We start from the raw sequence: 22,089 nt of genomic DNA on the forward strand, positions 1-22,089 counted from the left end.
TTGTAAGTGAAAGGTATAAAAGTTTAACTCTAGTTTTAGTACTTTACCTTCAAAGTACTTACCTTAAAAAATATAGAAGCTCGTTAATTTTGTCAAGGTTTTTTTCGTTTTAATCCGCAGTTTAGCTACTAAGCGCTCTTTGAGGACTGTTAACCCTTCGTGGCGCGAACTTCGTAAAATATAATTTTAAAAGCGGCCTCCATAAAGTTTTAATGATTGTCGAGGGGTCATTCACGTTCTAGGGCCAATCGATTGGAGCGGGGAAGTGACTCAGAAAATTATGTCCTAATGACGATTAGATAACACACTAAGTTTTTGATATCACGCGAATGCAAATATGTACACTTCGATCTAAGTACACCTTAATCCCAGCGAATGGAGGTATCCAATAAAAATGTGAGTTTTTGTTGAATCCAATTTTGGATTCTTTTTGTTCAAAACATATCAATAATTAGGTTTCCTTACAGTTATTTTGCAGCTCAGGAGATATACATACCATATATACTTAACATTTGAATATTTTATATATTTAATGAGTAAACCAATAATAATTTTGTCCGCCTCCGTAGTGTAATGGTCAGCACGCTCGGCTACCGTTCTGGAGGTCCCGGGTTCGATTCCCAGGGGGGTCAAATTAATATAAGTGAATTTTTCACTGTAATATTTATTCAATATTACCCTGGACTGGTACCTGAAGCGGAGGGCTGATCACCTTTCCTTCATGTGTAAACGATCAAGATAACACTGCGTTTATATAAAGCAGTGCCCTATGCACCATTAGGGTGCGGATGAGGGTTTTATATATATTATAAAACTAATAAAATACCTCGCTCCTTCTCCACAAGAGTAGGACGTGATGGTTAGTTAGTTTTTAGTTAGTTCATCATATTATATTGTTAAATGCCAAAAAAAATCAATCAAATCTTTTGAGACCTTTCTTCATTTCCAAAAATATATGACCCATTTATTTGTTCCACCACTATTTTCTTACTCATTCGATCCACATGTCCAAACCATCTCAACACACGTTTTTAAAAACATAAACGCTTTATAAAAACGGTTTCACTTAACTTATATCATGACATTTTTATTGATATTCATTAAAAAAAAACACCCTGTTGAGAGGATACTGCTTATATATTTCCATTTTATATATCTATTATAAATAAATTGATTGAAAGTAAATTAGAAATTTTCTCACCACAGATGAAAAAATTAATCAAAATATTTTTTTTAATTTCTCCGCATCCAATCACGTGTTATGCAATCCATTGCTAGAATAATTTTAATAGTTCGTACGCACGAACATGTATCGTTATAAAGCACAGCGCATTACCTTTTTATTAATACACTTATTTAATTCCATTTCAATAAATATCGCCCTCAGCTTATTGAGTGTTTTATGGATTAGTATTAATTGTGTCCATATGAGAAGAGACTTGATTAAGATATCAACTCTTGACGTGATTAATATTATCCCTCTGTAAGTCGGCCCCTCTGAACGCTTTGTATCATTAGTGACGCAATGCATTGGCCGAATATGGAATAGTCGATAAGTCGATATATTTTTTCGATTGATTCGGTAGACGTTTTCAGTGAATTTTACATTAATATCTCTATGATACACTTTATTATGAAAAAAATTGTTGCGGATATAAATGTTATATCTTTCCTGTTTAAATTTAAATTTTACTCGGTAAATACCACTATTTCTTAATATCGTTTAGCATCGTAATTTTTTTTATTATCATTCAATGCTATATAATAATGCTGAACACATCAAAGCACGTGAGAGTAGATTTGAAGTAATAGTGGCATGTGCCAAGTAAAATTTAAATTTTTAAATAATATTTTACTTAGTAAATACCACTATTCCTTAAAATCTACTGTGACACGTGTTTCGATGCTTTCCGCATCATTTTCAAACACCGTATCAGTATACGGTGTTTGAAAATGATGCGGAATGCATCGAAACACGTGTCACAGTAGATTTTAAGAAATAGTGGTATTTACTAAGTAAAACATTAATTAAAAATGGATAGATTTTACCACAAAGTGACTGCCGAATCAATTAATAAAATTTTAATAACTAAGATATATATAACGATTTTTAATTGTAAATTGAATTGTTAATATCATTTATAGATTTAGTTTATTTAATAAAGCGAAATATATTATTTCATTAATTGATTCGGCAGTCACTTTGTGGTAATATCTATCCATTTTTTATTAAAGTTTTACTTAGTAAATACAAAAATGTATTAAAATTTATTGTGATACGTATTTTTATGCATTTCTCATTATTTTTTTGCATCAAACGGTGTTGAAATGATGCGGGATGTATCGAAACACGTGTCACAATAGATTTTATGATATAATGGTATTCACTGAGTAAAATGAAAATGAAAAATAAATGTATAATACCAAAGGACTTCCTCTATTTAAAGCTGATAGTAAAGGAGGCTAGGAGTGTATGTCAGGACAGAAGAGTGTGGCGTTCCATCCTCTCTGCCTACCCCTGCGGGGAAACGGCGTGATGGTAGTAGTAGTAGTAGTAGTAGTAAACTTGTACATAATAGTTCGTCGTGATCAAAAAGTTACCGTGTCGTAAAACGACCGAACGCCTGTCACATCCCTACTACATGTTACAAACTATAGACCGTTCGTCGGTGCGTCTGAACGTTAAATTTTATAAACCAGTTTCTTTAAAATATGTTCGTGTTTAAAGAACACGAATCGCTTGACTCGTTTTACGAAGATTAATCATTTGACAGCGTTTAATAATGACTTTAGATAAAGGCCAAATTGATTACCCCAGAATCTAGGTCTATGTCAATATTCCAATATTTTTACGACTGACAAAAATCGTGAGGTCTTTATTCTGACAACAGCGGCTAGATAAGAGACTAAAGATACCGTCATTTATACAAATTGATACTTAAAATAAAGCTTCTTTCCGTACCCTCACAAAATGCTATGAATACCATTTAATGGAAAATTACCGAGAGTGAAAATATATATATATTTTTTAAACATTTAAGAAGTTAGATGTATGGATGTGAAGGAGGCGAGGAGTGTGACGTTCCATCCTTTCTACCTACCCCTGCGGGGAAACGGCGTGATGGTAGTAGTGGTAGTAGTAGTAGTTAAATAAGTTTTTACTAATTGCTTTGGCAATTACTTTTTAATTTAAGGTATACTTGGCAAATACCACTATTTCTTGTAATCTATTGTTACACCTGTTTCTATACATTCTTCAACGTCCCAAAGACACAACTCTAAAATATAAACTTATTTTCACATACGGTGTTTGAAAATGATGCGGAATCCATCGAAATACTTGTTACAATTATTTTATCAACTAGTGGTATTTACCAAGTAAATTTAAATGAGAAGATTTTATTTGAATTTATAAAGTAAGCGAAATGAAAGCTGTCAAAATTATTTTAAGGAATTAAAAAATCCAGGTCTGTCTTAGCAAACGCCTCCATTTTGATTCCAAAACGGTGAAGAAGCCCGAATAAGCTCTGAATTATTTGCAGAGATTTAGAAAGATAAATATTAGGGTGTATCAACCTAAGGGTCGGTTTTTCATTGTAGGCATCTTAGATCTTGTAAAATATATTTGAATAAAAAACAATTCTTTTACATCATGTATTTTTTTTATAAAAAGAGATTCACTGTGTTTAAAATCAACATAATAACAAACCATTGCATGACTAGAAAAATACCGTTTTCGAAATATTTTTTATAACATGTTTTCGAACGATTGTATTAAAAATGATTTTACTCACTTGCGTATGTGATTTTATTTTGTCAGTTATCGGTATAAATATCGTAAACCTTGATGAATTAACATAAATTTCTCTCTGCTTTTTCACATAAATAACGTCTTGTATATATTTGAGAACTACTTTCTGTAAAAGGACGGATTTCTTAGGTTTAATCTAAGGTTTTTCGACTCTTCATAATTATTATAAGTCATGGGGTTGTATTGCGATGGTAGTGTAAATTTAACGTATTTCTTAAAAAACAAATACACATTTTCTTTATAATTTTCTGACAAAACGGAATGACAACTGGTTTAAATACGACATAACAAATAAAATAAAAAAAGAAACGTTTATTTTATCTGCATAAAGTGGATAGTACCTTTATAATACCAAAATCATTAAAAAAAATTCATTAGTTTGGATTATGAAAATGTCTCTTTAATCGATTTGAGTGCTTAGGTTTACTGTAACACCTAAAAGAAAAATATAAAACATCCTTATTTTATCATTTGATGTTATTTAATTTGGTTTGTTAAGGTTTATTTCATATTGGTTCATGTAACTCTGGTTTAAAATATTGGCCGTTAAGAGTTCTCTCCTCATAGTCTTTGAGTTCCATTGAAGTTATTTTGGTGCGACGGAAATAAAGATGTTTGTCCTGCCTAATGGTGCTTCCTTCCTTTTAGCTAAAAGTTTATTTATGTGTGCGTCCTGTATATTTTCTGTATTAGCAATCATCTGATTGGTAGATAGGTACTGAATAACACCATCTTTTATTACAAAAATAAAAACCACTTTTTGTTGTTGTTGTTGTTAATTTTAATTTAGTTCCCGAAATCGTGGTAATACTTACCTATGATATTTTTATTTAAATTTTTAGTATGTAAAAACCACTATTTTTAACCGTAAACCACTATTTCTAACCTAAATGGTAAAGGAAAGCAGCTCATATCGAAACTCGAATTATATACTTTAATTGTAAAATATTATTCCACTTCAATACAACGAACTCCTATTCACCGAACGCAATGATTTGCGGACCAACTCGATATCTGGAATATGTCACTTCCCAACTATAAAGCAAGAATAATTTCAATATTTCAGGCTGATGTATAATTCTTTGTCTGATATTGTCATCCTTGTTTAACATACGTAAAACGAGATTATTATTTTTAACTACAATTATTAATGTGATATATCGCTCACTCCTTTCAACAACTTTCCATTTATCAAAAATCGTCTATTTTCAGTTGAGTATGTTTTCGGAGTGCCCAGAAAAAGTACTATATCCCAGCAAAAGCGGCATATTTTTACCTTAATATTTTCCCGCAAAAAGGTGTATTATATTTTATTCGCGAAAAGGTATTTTTATTATGTTTTTAAAAATATAAAATACTAAATATTTTTCAAATGGAGAAAAAACCTTCAGGTTTTACCTAAAAAGATTTGCTGCACAGTAAAGAGTTCAATAAATGGCTTCATATTTGTTTTTAATTCATTTTATTATATTCTTAAACTTTAAAACCGATCTCCTGAAAAATCAAGTTTTTTGATATATGACGTTATGGAGTGAGCGATATTTATTACGTAATTTGGTTACGTCCGTAAACAGGGAGAAAAAATACAAAAGCCACTTTTTAAAATATACTTTTTGCAACATGAAAACCTTAGACATGTCGTGATATGGCCCGCTTCAGAAATGAGTACTGCGCATTTTATATTTGGAATATTCTCCAGAAGGCATCTGTATTCCTTCTTTCTTCGTTGGACCATTTGCCCGCACTCATTCTAAACTATTTTCTCCTACATTTTCGCACAACCCGTACATATTTTGCAGTTTCACTAGTGCAGTGGTACTCTTCCACAAAAGCTATTTTCCACAACAACTTTTCAGGCGTTGTGCAAAATGCTGCATTTTTCCGCGCTCTCGAATTATACCGACTTCGTTCCACTATTCCATCTGAGCGCAGTTCCACTTTTATCATGCTCGTGCATAGCCAAGTAAGAGGCCTTGTATTGTATTCATTAAAAATAAAATTAATATCGTTTTATTATTTAACGTTTACTGTAATGTACTAATATATTATTTTATTGAAAACCACTTTAATGAGTTTTATTTATATTTACGACTAGTTTCGAAAACGATAGATGTTTTCATCCTCTGGTACAAATTAAAACTGACAAATCTAATTCAGATCTGCACAATGTTTTTTGGACGGGGTTGTTGAAATACCGCCCGACAACAATGTGTTAAGAGATATCTGCAGTCGTCTTATGGTCGAGTATTAAATAAATACAAACGGACAAAAGACGCTACCTTTTCAGCATCCGATCCCTCCCCGGCCAGCACATTCTAGTTTTAATTTATACCAGAAGATGAAAACATCTGTCGTTTTCGAAACTAGTCGTAAATATAAGTAAAACTCATTCAAGCGTTTAATTTTAATAAAATAATCATGTCATTCCACTTAGTTAATGCCGAATAAATAAATGATACTAATATATTATTTTTTGACATCTCAACATAGATGATGAAGATAGAAGTCTGGGCATTTACGGGGCTTACGACCGTTATAGGCTAGTTTAAGTGATCACTTTACACACGTATAACATTCACCAATTCTACCCATGATTGACAACCACACTACTAAAATTCTTGGAACTTCTATATGTGACAAGAACTTGGACACACTCAAAATGTTGTGAATTTCGTAATATGACTTACATCATATCTTAAACACAATATTGATTTAAACGTGTTTGTAAATATATTGAATACCATTTCTGTTGGATTGTATTTGATGATTTTTCTTGTTTTCATAATTATTATTCATTCTTCAAACCTTTATTCACACCCCAATGGTGCATAGGGCACTGCATCATATAAACTCAGTGTTATCTTAAACGTTAAGACATCAAGGAAAGGTGATCGGCCCCTCGCTTCAGGTACTAGTCCAGGGTAATATTGAAAAAATATTAGAGAGAAAATCACTTATATTTATTTGACTCCCCCCCCATGGGAATTGAACCCGGGACCTCCATAACGGTACCTGAGCCTGCTGAACATCACATTGCACACTACGGAGGCGGACTAAAGAGAGTTTTCATGATTCTTACATAATATTAATACAAATTATAAAAGAACAGCACTTGTCTTAACCACTTTATTTATTTCAATATAACGACTAGTTTCCGAAGCTATGCTTCCATCTTCAGGTTTAAATATAAATTAAAAAAGAAATAATTATCGGTTCTACAACTAAGGAGGGGTGAGGTAAGTTAGGGGGAGGGGGGGGTTAGTCAAGTCAAAACAAGTGTTTTTCATTTACTATTTCATCATGTCTTACCTCAAAGTGAATTTAAATAATGAATGAAAATAAATAAAATAAAATTATAAGTATGCATGCAGAAAAGCACATTTATATTGCAGCATCCACATAAAATATTATTCTCAAACTATTTCCAAAACTGCAGTTCCTCGTTATGGCGTATTCTGCTCGGAGGCAGCTCTAAGTGTTTGACATGACGCCCGATTTAAATAAACAATAAACAAAGGGCTAGGAACAACCTGAAACTTCTTGAATCTCTCTTCTCGGCCATGATACGTACAGCCGTCTACCTTTCTCTACCTATTCTCTATACCATGGGTGGCCAACCTTTTCAGCAGCCGGGCCAAATTTTAGAAATGAGATTTCCTACCGGGCCGTGAAACAAAATTTATTTTATTATTTAAAGCAAACGAGAAATATGTATATCTATTGATTTTTTTAGAAGATAAAACAAAAATGAGAATCAAACATATTTATTAGATTAGAGTTGTGCAATATTAAAAATAATAATAGAAAATAACATTTTTTTGTGAGAAGTCTGATTTTGTTCGTCAGAACTGTTTCATTGATAACGATTCATCTTGTTGCTTCACGCAAATAGTTTTCCAAATGCTTCAAATCAAATAATTTTGGCATGGGTCATTAACACGGATTTTGGGATATAGAAGAAATTGTCACGATAGTGAGATACTTCCCTAAGTGGGATATGATATAAACAACGCACGACGGAATGTTCTTTTGGTGGTATTATGTACACATGTGTGATATGCTCCGCGGGCCGCAGGTAGACAACCGGCGGGTCGCATGCGGCCCGCGGGCCGCGGGTTGGCCACCCTTGCTCTATACATTACTCCACACACCCCCGCACAGGGGAAGACCGCTTAAGCTTTTGTTTTCCTTCCGCCCGCAATCGCTTACTTTTTTTTTCGTTTTCAACTAGTATTCGCTCGAGGTGTTTGCCTTTTCCAAAAGTCGTGCCGAACGTATCTCTGAAGGGAGCCTAACAGTTTTCAAGCAGATAGATAGTTTCAAACAAACAAAACGTTTTAACATTTTTTTTAACGATTTGTCTCATTTCCCCGTAAATTTACTTAAATAAAAAGTTTTATTTCAACATTTTGAGCGTGTCCAAATACTTGTTCACAAAATCTGGATTATCTCCAATTACAGAAGTTATTTTCGTATTATTTTTTGACATCTCATCAAAGATCTTCTTCATCTTTGATGAAATGTCAAAAAATAATATGAATAAAAGTTTTATTTAAAAAAAAGTTTATTACTGGAATATCTATTATTTATCATGCTTCATAATTTCAATTTCTAGATTTTTATTCATTTAATTTAAATTTTACTAAAATATACTTTTTAATTTCCATGAAATAAATGTGAGAAAATTTTAAGATCCTAACCGCATTAAGACAATTTTACAATGAGATAATTATATTTTTGAATGTTTACTCAATAATTTATTTATATTTAAATTTAAATATTGAGATTTATAATGTTGTAATCTTTTAAAGCTATTTATTAAAGTAAAGAAAATTCTGCACAACAATATCAGTAGTTTGAATAACACAATACACGGATAAAATCTTAATTCACATTTAAGCGACTCAGGATAGTTATTCATTCAGTTTTAAACCTGTAATATGGTAAACATTATTATTTCTTCAAATATTTTGTGACACGTGTTTCGATAAATTAAGCATCATTATCATACACTGGCATACGGTATTTGAAAATGGTGCAGAATGTATCGAAACACATTCTGCACCATTTTCAATTTATTTGAAGAAATAGTGGTATTTATTTACAAAGTAAAAATTTTGTTAAAATTTAGAATTATTTCGCTCCAATATGAAGCTGTTTAGTAATAAATTGAAACGATTCAGTTTTGCTTATCCTTTACAAAAAAGTGAAATTAACCATGAAAATTGTAGTATCTCAAAATATATAATATCAGGCCTTGCGTGCTATAACAAAGATGTTTAAACCTTGTTTTATACGAACATTATTTGGATTTTTAGTGTGCCAGAGCTAATATGTGGTAGAACTATCCATACAATTCATTGCCTCTAGTTAGGTACATTTTATGGTAGCTGGATATCCTATCAAATTCTAACATCAAAAATAGCTAATCAGATATCTAAAACCGGATTTCTTAATTTAGTTTTTGTTTGATTAATTGGATACTCTGAGAAGAAATATCTTCCTTAATATATCATTTTAATAACCCGAGCAACTTCCGGATGGACCAGAAAAAATATTTTAATTAATCATAAATAAAGAGAATATAAAGATTTTTATAGGTCATTTCTTAAGTGTGAATTTTTCAATCTAGTATCATAATCAATCTATCCTAATGCATAGATTTTCACATTCATAAAAAAAGTCATATTCAAAATGGTTTATATTAATTAATGTCAACCATTCCATATGATTTTTCGACATTTCATCAAAGATGAAGAAAAATATGGAAGTCTGGGCATTTACGGGGCTGACAACCGTCATAGGCTGGTTTAAGTGATCACTTTACACGCGTGTAACATTCACCAATTCTACCTAATATTAACAATCACACTACTCAAATTCTTTATATTTCTCAAGTTCTATATACATGAACCAATTTTCGAAACATTATTCGTTAATCACTAGAACTTCACTAGAGACATCTATTGGTGGGATGAAAATAATATAATATAATTGGAGATAATCCAGATTTTGTGAACAAATATTTGGACACACTCAAAATGTTCAACCATTCCATACCAAAAAAATTGTAATTAAATAAAAATTATGCATTTAAACATCACTAACACCTAGACCAATTGAAAATGATTTTTCTTGAACATATTTTACAATCAGCGGGAATCGAACCCGCAATACTTCGCAGTCGAGAAGTCAGTATCTACCTTACTATGACACTGCTCCTGTCATTTAATTTTACTTCTAGTATTATTCACAACAAAAATAATGTATTGCAGTCAGTAGTGCTCTCAACTGATAGTTAAAAAGACAAAAAAAGATGATTTGAAATAAAAATATAAGAACATATCGCTATAAAACTTAATTACTTTAGTGGAAATCCCCACCAAAACTTCACAATGATATCCCGCAGCAGTAGTAGTGCCGTCAGTTATCTTATCTTTCTTATCAATCTTGGTATTCTGACTGCATCACACTGCGAGCACTTGTATGCTTTATGATTCTCTACAGATATTCTTGCTTTGTATATTGCATGGAGATTCAGCAACACTTCAGACGTAATAAAGAAATAAAGCTTCCATTTCATTGCATACATTTTATTAAGTTACCGTAAAGTGGGTATACATTGCACCAAAATACTGCATTTTTTCAAAAAATTGTCTATTCAGATCAGGTTTTTTACTTTTTCTGAGGTTTCAACTATTGCAATGTAATAACACATATACCTGTAACATGTCTGATACGTTTTTAAATTTTTATCTATTTTGCCTGTATTTTTTTTTAATATTTATATTTTGGTGCAAAGTATCCCGGGGTAAAGTACAACTTTGCACCATGATATTTTCTCTACACTTTTCGTACTAGAATCCAAATTTATGCAAAGTAAAGGCTATCCTACAAGTTTTGTTGCACCTTACGAAGGGTTTTGGCTCACAGTTCACTAAATGCAGATTATAATATTGTATAATTATGGAAAAATAAGACACTTGATAGAAATTAAAAAAAATATATATTGAAAAATCTAACAAAAATGTTTTTTTTTCAATACTGAAGGTTTAAAATTACATAAAATAAAAGGTGGATATTAAAACATATCGTACTATATAGGTAATAGGAATTAAAATTAAATTAGGCCTAAATATGGTCAAGTTCCGGACGGTAAAGAAACCTCTTTTGGATTGCATTTTCGGTTCTTTTATGGAACCCGCTACATCCTTCCAAGAATATTGAAGAAAGTCATCCTTCATCGGCCACTTCCACGATTTGAGACTCTCCTGCATGGATTTAACAGCTCTGTCTTTCTTTATTTCCAAAATCTGTCCCGTAAATTTTTCTCCTTCATAATGAAATACGACATATTTTCCCACCTTCTTTTTTACTGGTCCTAATGAAACTGAAGAACAAATACGATAACTGGTTTCAGTCATCGTTTTTGTTCTTCTCCCTCTTCCTCAAAGCTTCCGTGTGAACTAACATCAGTTAATGCTAGATATGCTGGAAGTTTCGATGCGGAAGGTGGGATCATTGATGTAGTTGGTTCAGGTAGCATTTGTTTCTCGTCTACGTTCATTTCGACATTTGGATCGTGAGCAATGCTCTTACCTGGTTCTATCGGTATCGTTTTCCTGCGTTTTAAGACTGAATTCTTTGGGTTGAATCTGTTTTCTTCCAAAAACTGTTGAAAACTCTGGCGCACGTCATCGTCATACGCTTTTAATGGCAACCGATTAAGCAACTGACTAGTTTTAGCAACAGTCAAGGTTTTATGTCTTTGCAAAAATGATCTTATCCATTCAGAGCCTGGTACGTTGTTCTTTAATATCCGTACTCTTCTGCCAAATCTATCCAAATAGGCTATTAGAATGTAGCAAATGTTAAAAACACTCACTGGGAAACCGTACTCACTCATGTCTACTATGCAGTTTACGAAGGATTGCTCTTCGCCCTTGTCACATATCGGAGGTTGTCCCACAGGTTTTGTGTGCTGACCTTTGAGCTTATAGTTAATCGTCCTTCTGGGGATTTTCTTCAGCCTTTCTTTGACTGATTGTACCATTTTGAATGGCCTCCAAACACTGCTCCACTCTCTTCGGTGTAAAATCGCAGTATCGTCTGGCATAAGGCCGCTGTTTGTGTGTTCTTGACATTTTTGAAAAAAATATACCATCAGGAATTAAGTAAGTACACAAAACCAATAGATATTTAGCAAACATGTCAAGTTGTATAAGCCGTTTTAAGACTTTTCATCAAATTAATTAACTATGGCCTTTTGTGGATACTTTGCACTTGGTGCAATGTTACCCCAAAAGTGGTCAATACAAGTCAGTTCTTAAAAATATATTATTTTTACATAAACTTGACAACGTAACTAAAAAATACAGCATTTGAGAAAAGCAGGGCCTATCTACCTACGATTTAGAGACCACTCACTTGTTGTAACTAGTTTCAGTATACTGATTCCACTGGATTTTTTCGGACACAATTTTCAGACAGAAAACTTTCTTTACGTTCGGACAGGAAAAACGCATTGGAGCAATAGCGACCGACTGTTACTTCTGTAAACTAAAAAGTAGATTGAAGTGCCATCTATCAGAAACAATAGAAAGTAGAATGAAAAATGACATGTATCAGAGATGACCAGCTCTACAATTTCTTTACAGAAGGTGGTGCAAAGTATCACCCATGGTGCAAAGTATACCCACTTTACGGTAACCTATTTTTTTATGAATTAAGCTTACTACCCAGATTTATAACTTTTATATACTTTATGATTTGATTTATTATATTGTATTGTATAGCTTTGATATAGAAATTCAGATCCAAATTAGTTATGAAAATGAAATACAAACGAATATTTTTATTCTCGATTAACCGTATAATTAAATTGTACGTACGTTTAGGTCCAATAGTGCCCTAAACGTGGCGCCTGTTATAGTGGCAAGACATCGGTAGGATGAAATAATAATACACGGTTTATTATTTGTTTATAATGGATACAAATATATCACTCAATTTCGGGTAGGTACTTTGCTAATAAATAAAAATAATAATGGTATAGAAAAATGTATACTCTTAACAGTTCATTTAATAACGGATGAAATGCATGTAAAGGTATAAACGTGAAACTATTAATTTTATATAATAAACTAGAACTTTGTTTTTAACCGCTTTTTTATTTGTACTTTAGTTTGCACGGTTTTGAAAGGTAACAATAAAAAAGTGGTAAAAATCAATTTCATTAATTTTCATTCCAACACTTATCCGCGTCTAATGATGTATAGCGTACTGCTATATATCCCGGATTATAATCAATAACTCCTGTAATTGGAGATAATCCAGATTTTGTGAACAAGTATTTGGACACACTCAAAATGTTGTAAATAAATTATCTGGTCAAATTATAAGCTTAATAATAAAAATGAAAATGGTATTTTCTGGCGTTTCTCATGTGTGCGATTATAATCCGGGATTCGGATCTCACATACTAATATAAGAGTTTCTGCTTAATAAAAAGCTTCTTTACATCTCACCAATAGATGTCTCTAGTGAAGTTCTAGTGATTCATGAACAAGGTTTCTAAATTGGTTCATATATATAGAACTTCCAAGAATTTGAGTAGTGTGGTTGTCAATAATGGGTAGAATTGGTGAATGTTACACGTGTGTAAATTGATCACTTAAACCAGCCTATGACGGTCGTAAGCCCCGTAAATGCCCAGACTTCCATATTCTTCTTCATCTTTGATGAGATGTCAAAAAATAATTATCTTTTTTAGTTTATTGCATAGAGTTATTTTTCAGTTAACTTAATTATAATTCCAGAAAGAATGAGCGACGAGTAATATTAAGTATCAGCTAATACGAAGAGTAAATAATGGTAAGAAAATGTTCCGTAATGAGTATCCACGGTAAATCAGTTAAAGTTTGAAGGATATATTTACAAGGAACTCTTTCGCCGCCGAAACTTTTCGTCTAATTGCATTTTAACACACGTCGTTGAAACAGAAATTCATAATTAAGGCAACCATCTTGATTTGGAGCCCGGGAAACTTGGCCGTCGGTGGATTTCGGGAGCGTATTTAGCGCCTCTCGCGGCAACTTTAAGGACTTTGGAATGAGGAAATTTCGGGTTTTCAGTGAGAGAAAACATCCAAAGTTTGAAGTGGTAATCAAGAATCAAGATGATGCGAGTTAGGCCATGGGGTGTATCAGGCTACAATCGCCCAGGGCGAGGTATTAAATATTCCGCGTGGATTTTAACAAGTGTAGAGTTGTTAATTATTATTGACCCCATTTTCAAACTTCTGAAGAGGATTGGGTTATCTAAACTTTTGCCAAAATTTTGAGAAATTCTAATATAGTTTTTTTGATTACACCGCAAAATCTCACCTAAGATATTTTACTGATATTATTTCAAAGATATTAATACTTACGCTTATCACGATACAAATATTATAATTTCATTCAGCAGTCACTTTGTGGTACAATCTATCTATTTTTAATTTATGTCTTGTTTAGCAAATACCAATATTTCTTTAGATCTATTGTGACACGTGTTTCGATGAATTATGTATCATTTTCAAACACCGCATGTGAAGCTAAAGTCTAATTTTAGAGTTGTGTCGGAATATATCAAAACACGTGTCACAATAGATTTTAAGAAATAATTGTATTTACTTACTACATAAAATTTAAGTTAAAAAATAAGTTTAAAAAAAAACAGGAAAGCTACCTTCTTCCAATCGCTCTGCGACCCTCAATCTTCCCTTTTATGACCAGTTGTAGGATGGCATACTTTTCACTTCTCATAATGTGACCAATCACTAAGTTTTACGGAGCTTGATTGTTGTGATCAATGCTCTCTGTGCATTTGCTCTACGCATTGTTAAAACATTAATGTTTATTTGCTTTCTGGTATCCAACCCAAAACGATTACATCTTATAGCGTAATCCCAAATATATGAATGTAATGCTTACTCAAAATCTGTTTCAATGATGGTTTAGATAAACGGATACAATCCTCATAACCTTATAACTGAATGCTATCTTACCTGTAATTCAGCTGCAACTGTTAATTCGAGATGATAATCTCCTCCCTCCTTGCCGAAATCGCCCTCGCAACTACAACTCGGTCCTGACACCCTTGGAACTATTCCACAGCGCTCCTTTAGCTTCAGTGGTTCCCAAAATGGTACATACGGACAACCAGTGATCCCTAGGATATTTCAGGGTGTCCGTGGAAAATTAAAAATGATTTGGAGGTCCCTGAACAACGACAGGTGGTCCAAGCAAGGTTTACCATAAAATAAAAAAGAATGACAAGATTCTATTACTACGGAAGTTATAATAAATAACAATGAATAAATTGTAGGTAAACGAAAACTATAAAAACTAGTTATTATTTAAACCCGAAGATGGAACCATCTCTAGTTTCCGAAACCAGTCGTTAAAATAAATATAACTCAAGTGGTAAAAGAAAGGTGTTTTCATTAACCTTTTTTTCTTGTCTTACCACAAAGTGAATGCCAAAACAATAAATTTTAAGCTAAATTTAAATAAAAAAAATTAACGGTTACCCCATATTTGTGTCAGGTTATGGTCGCGTGGTTAGTGTCGCGGACTCTTTCGGAGTCAGAGTTTCTGGGTTCAAACCTGCTCTACTACAATTTGATACCTATTTCTAATAATGAGCCGCTTAGGCTCACAGAAATGTATGAAATTGAAGTATATTTGTAAAATAATAAAAAGACGAATTTCTCTTTCACCTTATAAAAAAAATATTCTCTTCATTTTATTTTTAATCTGGAGTAAGACACCGAACGTGCAGCAATTGAAAATAGGCCTTTCGAAACATGTTTTAATGACTGTTTTCCAATTTCGGCAAAGAAGGAATTTTATTGAAACAATTGGCGAGCGATGTATACCGAATACTCTCCTTATCATTAATCGTTCACTTTGTGTAATACCACTTTAATTAACACTAATTTGTGACTACCGGTTTGCGAATAATCATTCCATCATCAGGTGATTAAAATGAAATTGTTACTGTCTGACAGTTATACAAAAAAATACCATACCACAAATTTAAAAATGCTTTTAATATACAAAATAGATGTATACCTACTTTGTTTGTAGCAGGTACAGTAAATTCAGTAGTTTTTCACCAAGTTGTGACTATGAAGTGTTACATGGACCAAAATAGTTTGGGAACCACAACTCTAGATTATATGGAGAACGTTAGTTATGGAGCGCTGATTAGGAGATATCATTGTGTAACAGATTCCCCCTCTATACGTTATATTTCTATATTAATTCTCAAGCCTTTGCCTCAGCACCGATGCAAATGGTATTGCGTTCATTTCATTAGTTCTCCCCGGGACCCTGGTAATAAATTTTGAATGCTTGCTTTGTGAACGTACTTAAGATAATGTGCATTTTGGCTTTATAGTTGTATTTTATGCCCTCGGCGCACTGTTCTCAGATTATTGTTGGTACTTTATCAGACACTTCGCTAAAAACGTCACAAGTCCTTGTGACATTTTTGTATAATTCGATAATAATGATAAAATTGTATTAATTTATATGGTATAGCGCCATTTTTACGGAATATCGTTCAAAGGCGCTTTTTATAATTTTTTTTAACATTATCTAATGCCATGTACTATATACGAATTTGATATTTTATTTATTGTTTCGGCATTAACTTTGTGGTAAGACATGTTACAATGATTAAAGAAAACACTTGTTTTTTACCACTTGAGTTTTATTATTAGAGGTTAAACTTCCATCATTCAGGTCTGTATAATAACTAAAATATAAAATATAAATTGTTCTATAAATAAGGACAATTTATTTCTTCCCCTTACTTTCCCCTCTCCTGACTTATAGAACAATTTTATATGTTATATTTTAGTTATTATACAGACCTGAATGATGGAAGTTTAACTTCTGAAACATGTAGTCTATAATAAAACTCAAGTGGTAAAAAAAACAAGTGTTTTCTTTAATCATTGTTACGAATTTGATTATAATCTGTGTGCTGATATAAATGTAAATAATTAATCAACCCTGGAATAGTAAACTATTGTAAAAATAACGGTGGCAAAAACAAATAAATAATTAAAATTGACATTAGATTTAAGTTTTGTACTGACATTTCTTGGTGGGACTGCATTTTATAAAATAATAAAAAAAAACTAAGAATTTTTTACATGAATTTTACTGACCAGCAACCGGGTTTCGTCGTAATCAACATCAGTCACCAGTCTGAGGTAGTCCGTTACGACGAAACCCGGTTGCTGGTCAGTAAAATTCATGTGAAAAAATTACATAGTTTTAGTTTTATTTTATGAGATTGATATTATTTGCCACACTGGGTGCGCAAGGCTGCGGTCGTCGTGTGTCGCTCGCACTACCCGTTATACGATACACCCCGATGCGTACAGAAACGTGTCGGCCGAATAGCGAAACGTCATCAAGTCGGCTTATCTCTGTGCCCGCCATTGTGAGGGCTGCGCGCGATGATTTATGGGCCGATCGGACTTGGCGCTAGGCCTAAAATCGGCTAACCGGCCGCCGCACGGCGTACGACGCGCGACGCACAATAGAATACGTATTTTTTATTGTTGCGAAAACTAATGAATTGAATATTAAAACCGTTGAAAACCATCATACTGTAGAACATAGCTTAAACAAAGATTTACTGTAGAAAACTAGTGAATATTTCAAAAATAAGATAAAGTGAATAAAACAGTTGATTTATTTATTGTAACTGAAGACAGTTGGTAGAATTCCATATTGAATTGTTGGGTAATATATCCAAAATAGAACACGGTTTTTTGGATTGAATTCTACATTTATTTATGTATATGTTAATACGTGACGCGTTTCGTCTTCTTACGACATTATCAAACACTATAATGATAATTTGTTTGATAATGTCCTAAGAAGACGAAACGCCTCACGTATATATAAATATACATACTTATATACATAAATAAATGTAGAATTCAATCCAAAAAATCTTGTTTTATTTCGGATATATTACCCAACAAAACAGTTGGTAACTGTCATAGTGCAGAACATAGCAGTATTCACAGAACCCAGTATTCGTTAAGTCGCATTTTAACCGTTTATTTCAAATCACTTATTTTATAACATTTATAAAATTACATGCTGCAGAACATATATTAAACAATGCCATACTCTAACCATCACACCGCTTCCCCACAGGAGTAGACAGAGTTTTCAGATGGTTTGGGCATGTGAATCGAATGAGTGAAGAAATAATCTTGTTCTTCTTCTTAATCAACACTGCTGGATGAAGGCTTCTTCTAAGGACTTCTAAACTCTCTAGTTTAGGTTTTTTCGACCCATTTATTACAAAAGAAAGGATAACTAAACAAATTTATGAGACGCATGTGGTTGGCAATGATCAACTATTTCAAATACTTGAAAATGGTCAGGTCAGGAGTCAGAGTAATCGGCGTTTATGTATGAGGAGATATACGAATGTGGAAGAGGCTAAGATTATGCGCAAAGACAGATTGGTGTGGTGTTATATTAGTTAGCTAGTTGGTTACACTATACTATGCGTGGTAAAAAAAAGCATATCATGGTGTATCATGATCTAGGGTCAGTTCAAATACGTATGGTTACAATCTCATTTTCACATTCACGACATTTGCGTATCGATATACGGAGGGCAATGACGTTGCAGTTATGATGTCATTATTCATTTTTTAATGTCGTGTTTATTTTAAATTCATATCTGGAGCATGCGGTTACGCAACGCGTCGCGGTGCGGGATTTAAGGGTTAAATGCGGCGGAGGGGCTGGGGGTATTAACATAATGCTTTATACCTATTAACGCAGTTAACATTTGGGCTGTTATGCCTCGTCATGGTATCCGATTCCAGGGACATTAACCATAACTGCCCTTGACACGATCAAAATTAAACTCTTTGAAATTTAGAACCGTATCATTTTTGTGGAGTTCTATCCCCACAAAGTACTTGTCGGTGAGCATATAGTGATAATCAAAGTAAATACATTGATTTAAAAATACCTTTTAAAGTATATAATAAAGCTTTCGTTCTGAAATGTTTTAATTAATTTACAAAGATCTGAAAGCAATAATAATCTAACTTCATCGTATCTAAAATTCCTTTCTTTTTTCTTTAAAATATTGTCAATTGAGAACGATTCTATTAAGTATGTTAATAATTCACAAAAAATATTTTCAAACGTACCTTTTTATATTTAAATTTTTCATGAATTCATCCAGTCTTTGACAATTAAGTCTAAAATAATTGAATGGGTAAAAGCTGTATATGATTTATTGAAATTTTTTAAAAAAAAAAACGGTTTCATTAATGATTTCTGCATTCTTTTTATAACTTGGATTTATCGATATATATTTTATTTAAATATGAGGTAAAACTTTTATATGTAGCCACACTCATAATTAATACGTATGTGTGGATATGGTTTCGTGAGTTAGATGTCAACAACTTTCATATTATTTTTTCTAAAACACAATGTAATATGAATATTTATAATAATAAAAATATTTATAAAAACGTCATATTACTAAAAATGATGATACCCTTAATTTAAAAGAACAGCAATCGTCTTACAATCGTGAAAAGAGTTATCAAAAGACATTCGATCAAATAAGTAATAAGTTTATTTCTTTTACAGTTGTCTTTCTGGAACAATTCCGCGAAATGTGAATAAATAATAACTTAATAAAAACTATGATGAAACATTATCTCAACAGTTTTAGTTTTTTGTTTTCTTTTTCGTTTCGTGAATGAGTGAAGTTGTGACGTAAGGACAGTCCGCTGGTATCGCCATGGAGTCGCCGAAGCAGTTTGTTCTCGCCTTTTTGGTGGTTTTGGTCATGAGGGTGGGGTGGACCCTGGCTCTGGGCCTCGGCTGGCAGACGAATGCCTTCACGAATGTGGCCACTGTGATATCCCCATCGGACTATGAGAACTCGTGGCACTTTTACTTTGAACAGCCCTGCTGTTCCACTGCACTTGGAAAGGGAAAACATCACTTCAGACATAGAAAGGGTGAGTTTCATATTTTTTTGTTAAATATGTATATTTTTTTAAGTAATAAAAAATTTAACGAGCACAAGTTTATAAGTGATTCAAGGCATAAGGATGATTCCTCGCGTTACAATTTAAATCACAAAAATATCCTGATGCCCTAGAACATTTAAAATAAACATTTTTTATTAGTTTTAAGTTTTGTACTGACATTTCTTGGTGGAACTGCATTTTATATATTTTTAAAGGAATTGCCCGCAAAGCCCTTATTTCAGAGGCTTGCCAGACCAATTGAAAACAAATTTATCTTGAAATCATTTTGTGATTGGGAAAATCGAACCTGCGATGCCAGTGTCGCAGTCGATCGTCTACCCAAATTAGTGCCTGTCATATACTTATAATAAAATAAAAACTATATAGTTTTTTTCCACATATATTTTATTTGACCAGTGATCAGGTTTTGTCATTACCGACATCATTCGACTGGAGGGAGGCCATATAAAATTCTAATCATAACTTATATATATATATTTATTATTTTAATGCACTGGTTAAATTAAGTCAATTTTAATTAATTTTCTCAGAAAATTCATATAAAATCATGTTTGAGTTCAAACCCTGCCTTGTTGTGTGTATGACATATAATTTTGTGTAGCCTTTGGTCTGTTGGTGTCGATAACGATGAAACCCTGTCACTGGTCAAATAAAATATAAATGGAAAAAAATTATATAGGTACATACATAGTTTAGTATATAAAATGCAGTTTCACCAAGAAATGTTAGTGCATAACTTCTTCAAACTCTTTCATAAAACAAAAACTAAGTAAGGCTATTTTGTGTCTTCTAAATTTACGATTCAACTTATATTTTCAATTGATTTTCAACGTCTGGGTGATAACTTATGTTTTTTAATTTAAACAACAATGCCGCCATATCACATTCTGACTAAAAACGCTATGAATCAGATGATTCATTCTCGAATTCCCTACTTACTCCAACTGTTGAACACGGCATCTACTTCTCAGCGGCGAGTCTTTGAATTTCACAGAATAAATTCTACTGCCGTCATAAAGCACAGATAATAATACGTGTAATTACACAATCAATTTCAACTCTCCAAGTCGCGACAAAATCAGTCTAACATCACGCGATATGGCCATTAAAGCTCTCTAAATATATCGCCATCTCTTCGAGGATAAATTAATGACGTATTGGTAAATTAGAGACAAAAACGTTTTGATGTTATTATAAATTATTATTTCGGTACATAATTTTATTATTGGCGCCATATGTCCGAACAGTCACGCAAGCGTACCCGCTAATCACTCAAAGTAGCTATCCAGGAGTCCCAGTTACTCGCCATTTGGAATTAACCGACTATATAATTTGGACTATCAAACAAAACTTTAGGCATTCAACCTAAAATACTTCTTGATACGCTCATATTTTATATATTAGTTGGGTAGGCACATGCTTTTACTTAAAATCGAAACTAAGCATACGATACATTGGCGTTGACATCTTAACATAGATGAAGAAGAATATAGAAGTATAAGTATTTACAAGGTTTACAATCTGTCATATTGACGACCACACTACTCAAATTTTGGATTTTGTATTTATCCTTTAATTGGCTCCATCGCGTAACAGATCTATAACTTATACATCTTTTGCTGCCGGTTTGACTCTGTTTATATATCTAGTGATGGATCCATGTTTCATCGATTGTCAAATAGCGCATGAAAAAATTTTTTTTTCAGTTCAATTGCCTCCTAACAGTACTCTGAGTCATCGCGTTGTTGTTTTTAATCGACTGTTAGCAAAGCAGTTCGCACTCTTTTATATCTACCAGAGCTTTCTCATGGACTAGTGTATCTGCAAAATGGTGAATATACTTACTGCCTTTTGATATCTTCGAAGTTTCCGCTGTTCACCTGAACTTCAATTTACAATCAGCTAAAATTGTTTTTTAGTTTCTGACATCCTACGAACTTATTGAGTGAAGTTATTACATACTTATAACGGTGATAATAAATAACTGGTCTTCTTTATTTATTTTTTTCTGTTGTGAGTATTTTATTCATAATCTAAAAGTTTACAAATTAATATTCAGAATATTGTCATTTAATTTTTTTCCTTCTACAGCCGTTAAAACGTGTTTTTTTTGTTTCCCAATATTCTCATTCATCCAATCCACAATTTATCTCTCGCATAGGCGAAGTTT

General features: G+C 32.6%; 1 protein-coding gene across 2 annotated transcripts in view; it reads left to right on the forward strand.

Moving 5' to 3' along the window:
* Positions 1-22,089, forward strand: part of Sema2a (Semaphorin 2a) — a 312,654-nt gene that overhangs the window by 76,167 nt on the left and 214,398 nt on the right. The window contains exon 2 of one of the 2 annotated variants that reach the window (XM_088258308.1): positions 19,510-19,886. The exons of the other annotated variant lie outside the window; for it this stretch is intronic. Coding sequence (XP_088114434.1) covers positions 19,664-19,886 — 223 coding nt within the window. The 5' untranslated portion in view covers positions 19,510-19,663. The remainder of the gene's footprint in view (positions 1-19,509; positions 19,887-22,089) is intronic. 2 annotated transcript variants of the gene reach the window in all.

Source organism: Brachycentrus maculatus, unplaced genomic scaffold, assembly GCF_059751285.1.
Source record: "Brachycentrus maculatus isolate JH-2025_06_01 unplaced genomic scaffold, ASM5975128v1 h1tg000092l, whole genome shotgun sequence".
NCBI lineage: Eukaryota > Metazoa > Arthropoda > Insecta > Trichoptera > Brachycentridae > Brachycentrus > Brachycentrus maculatus.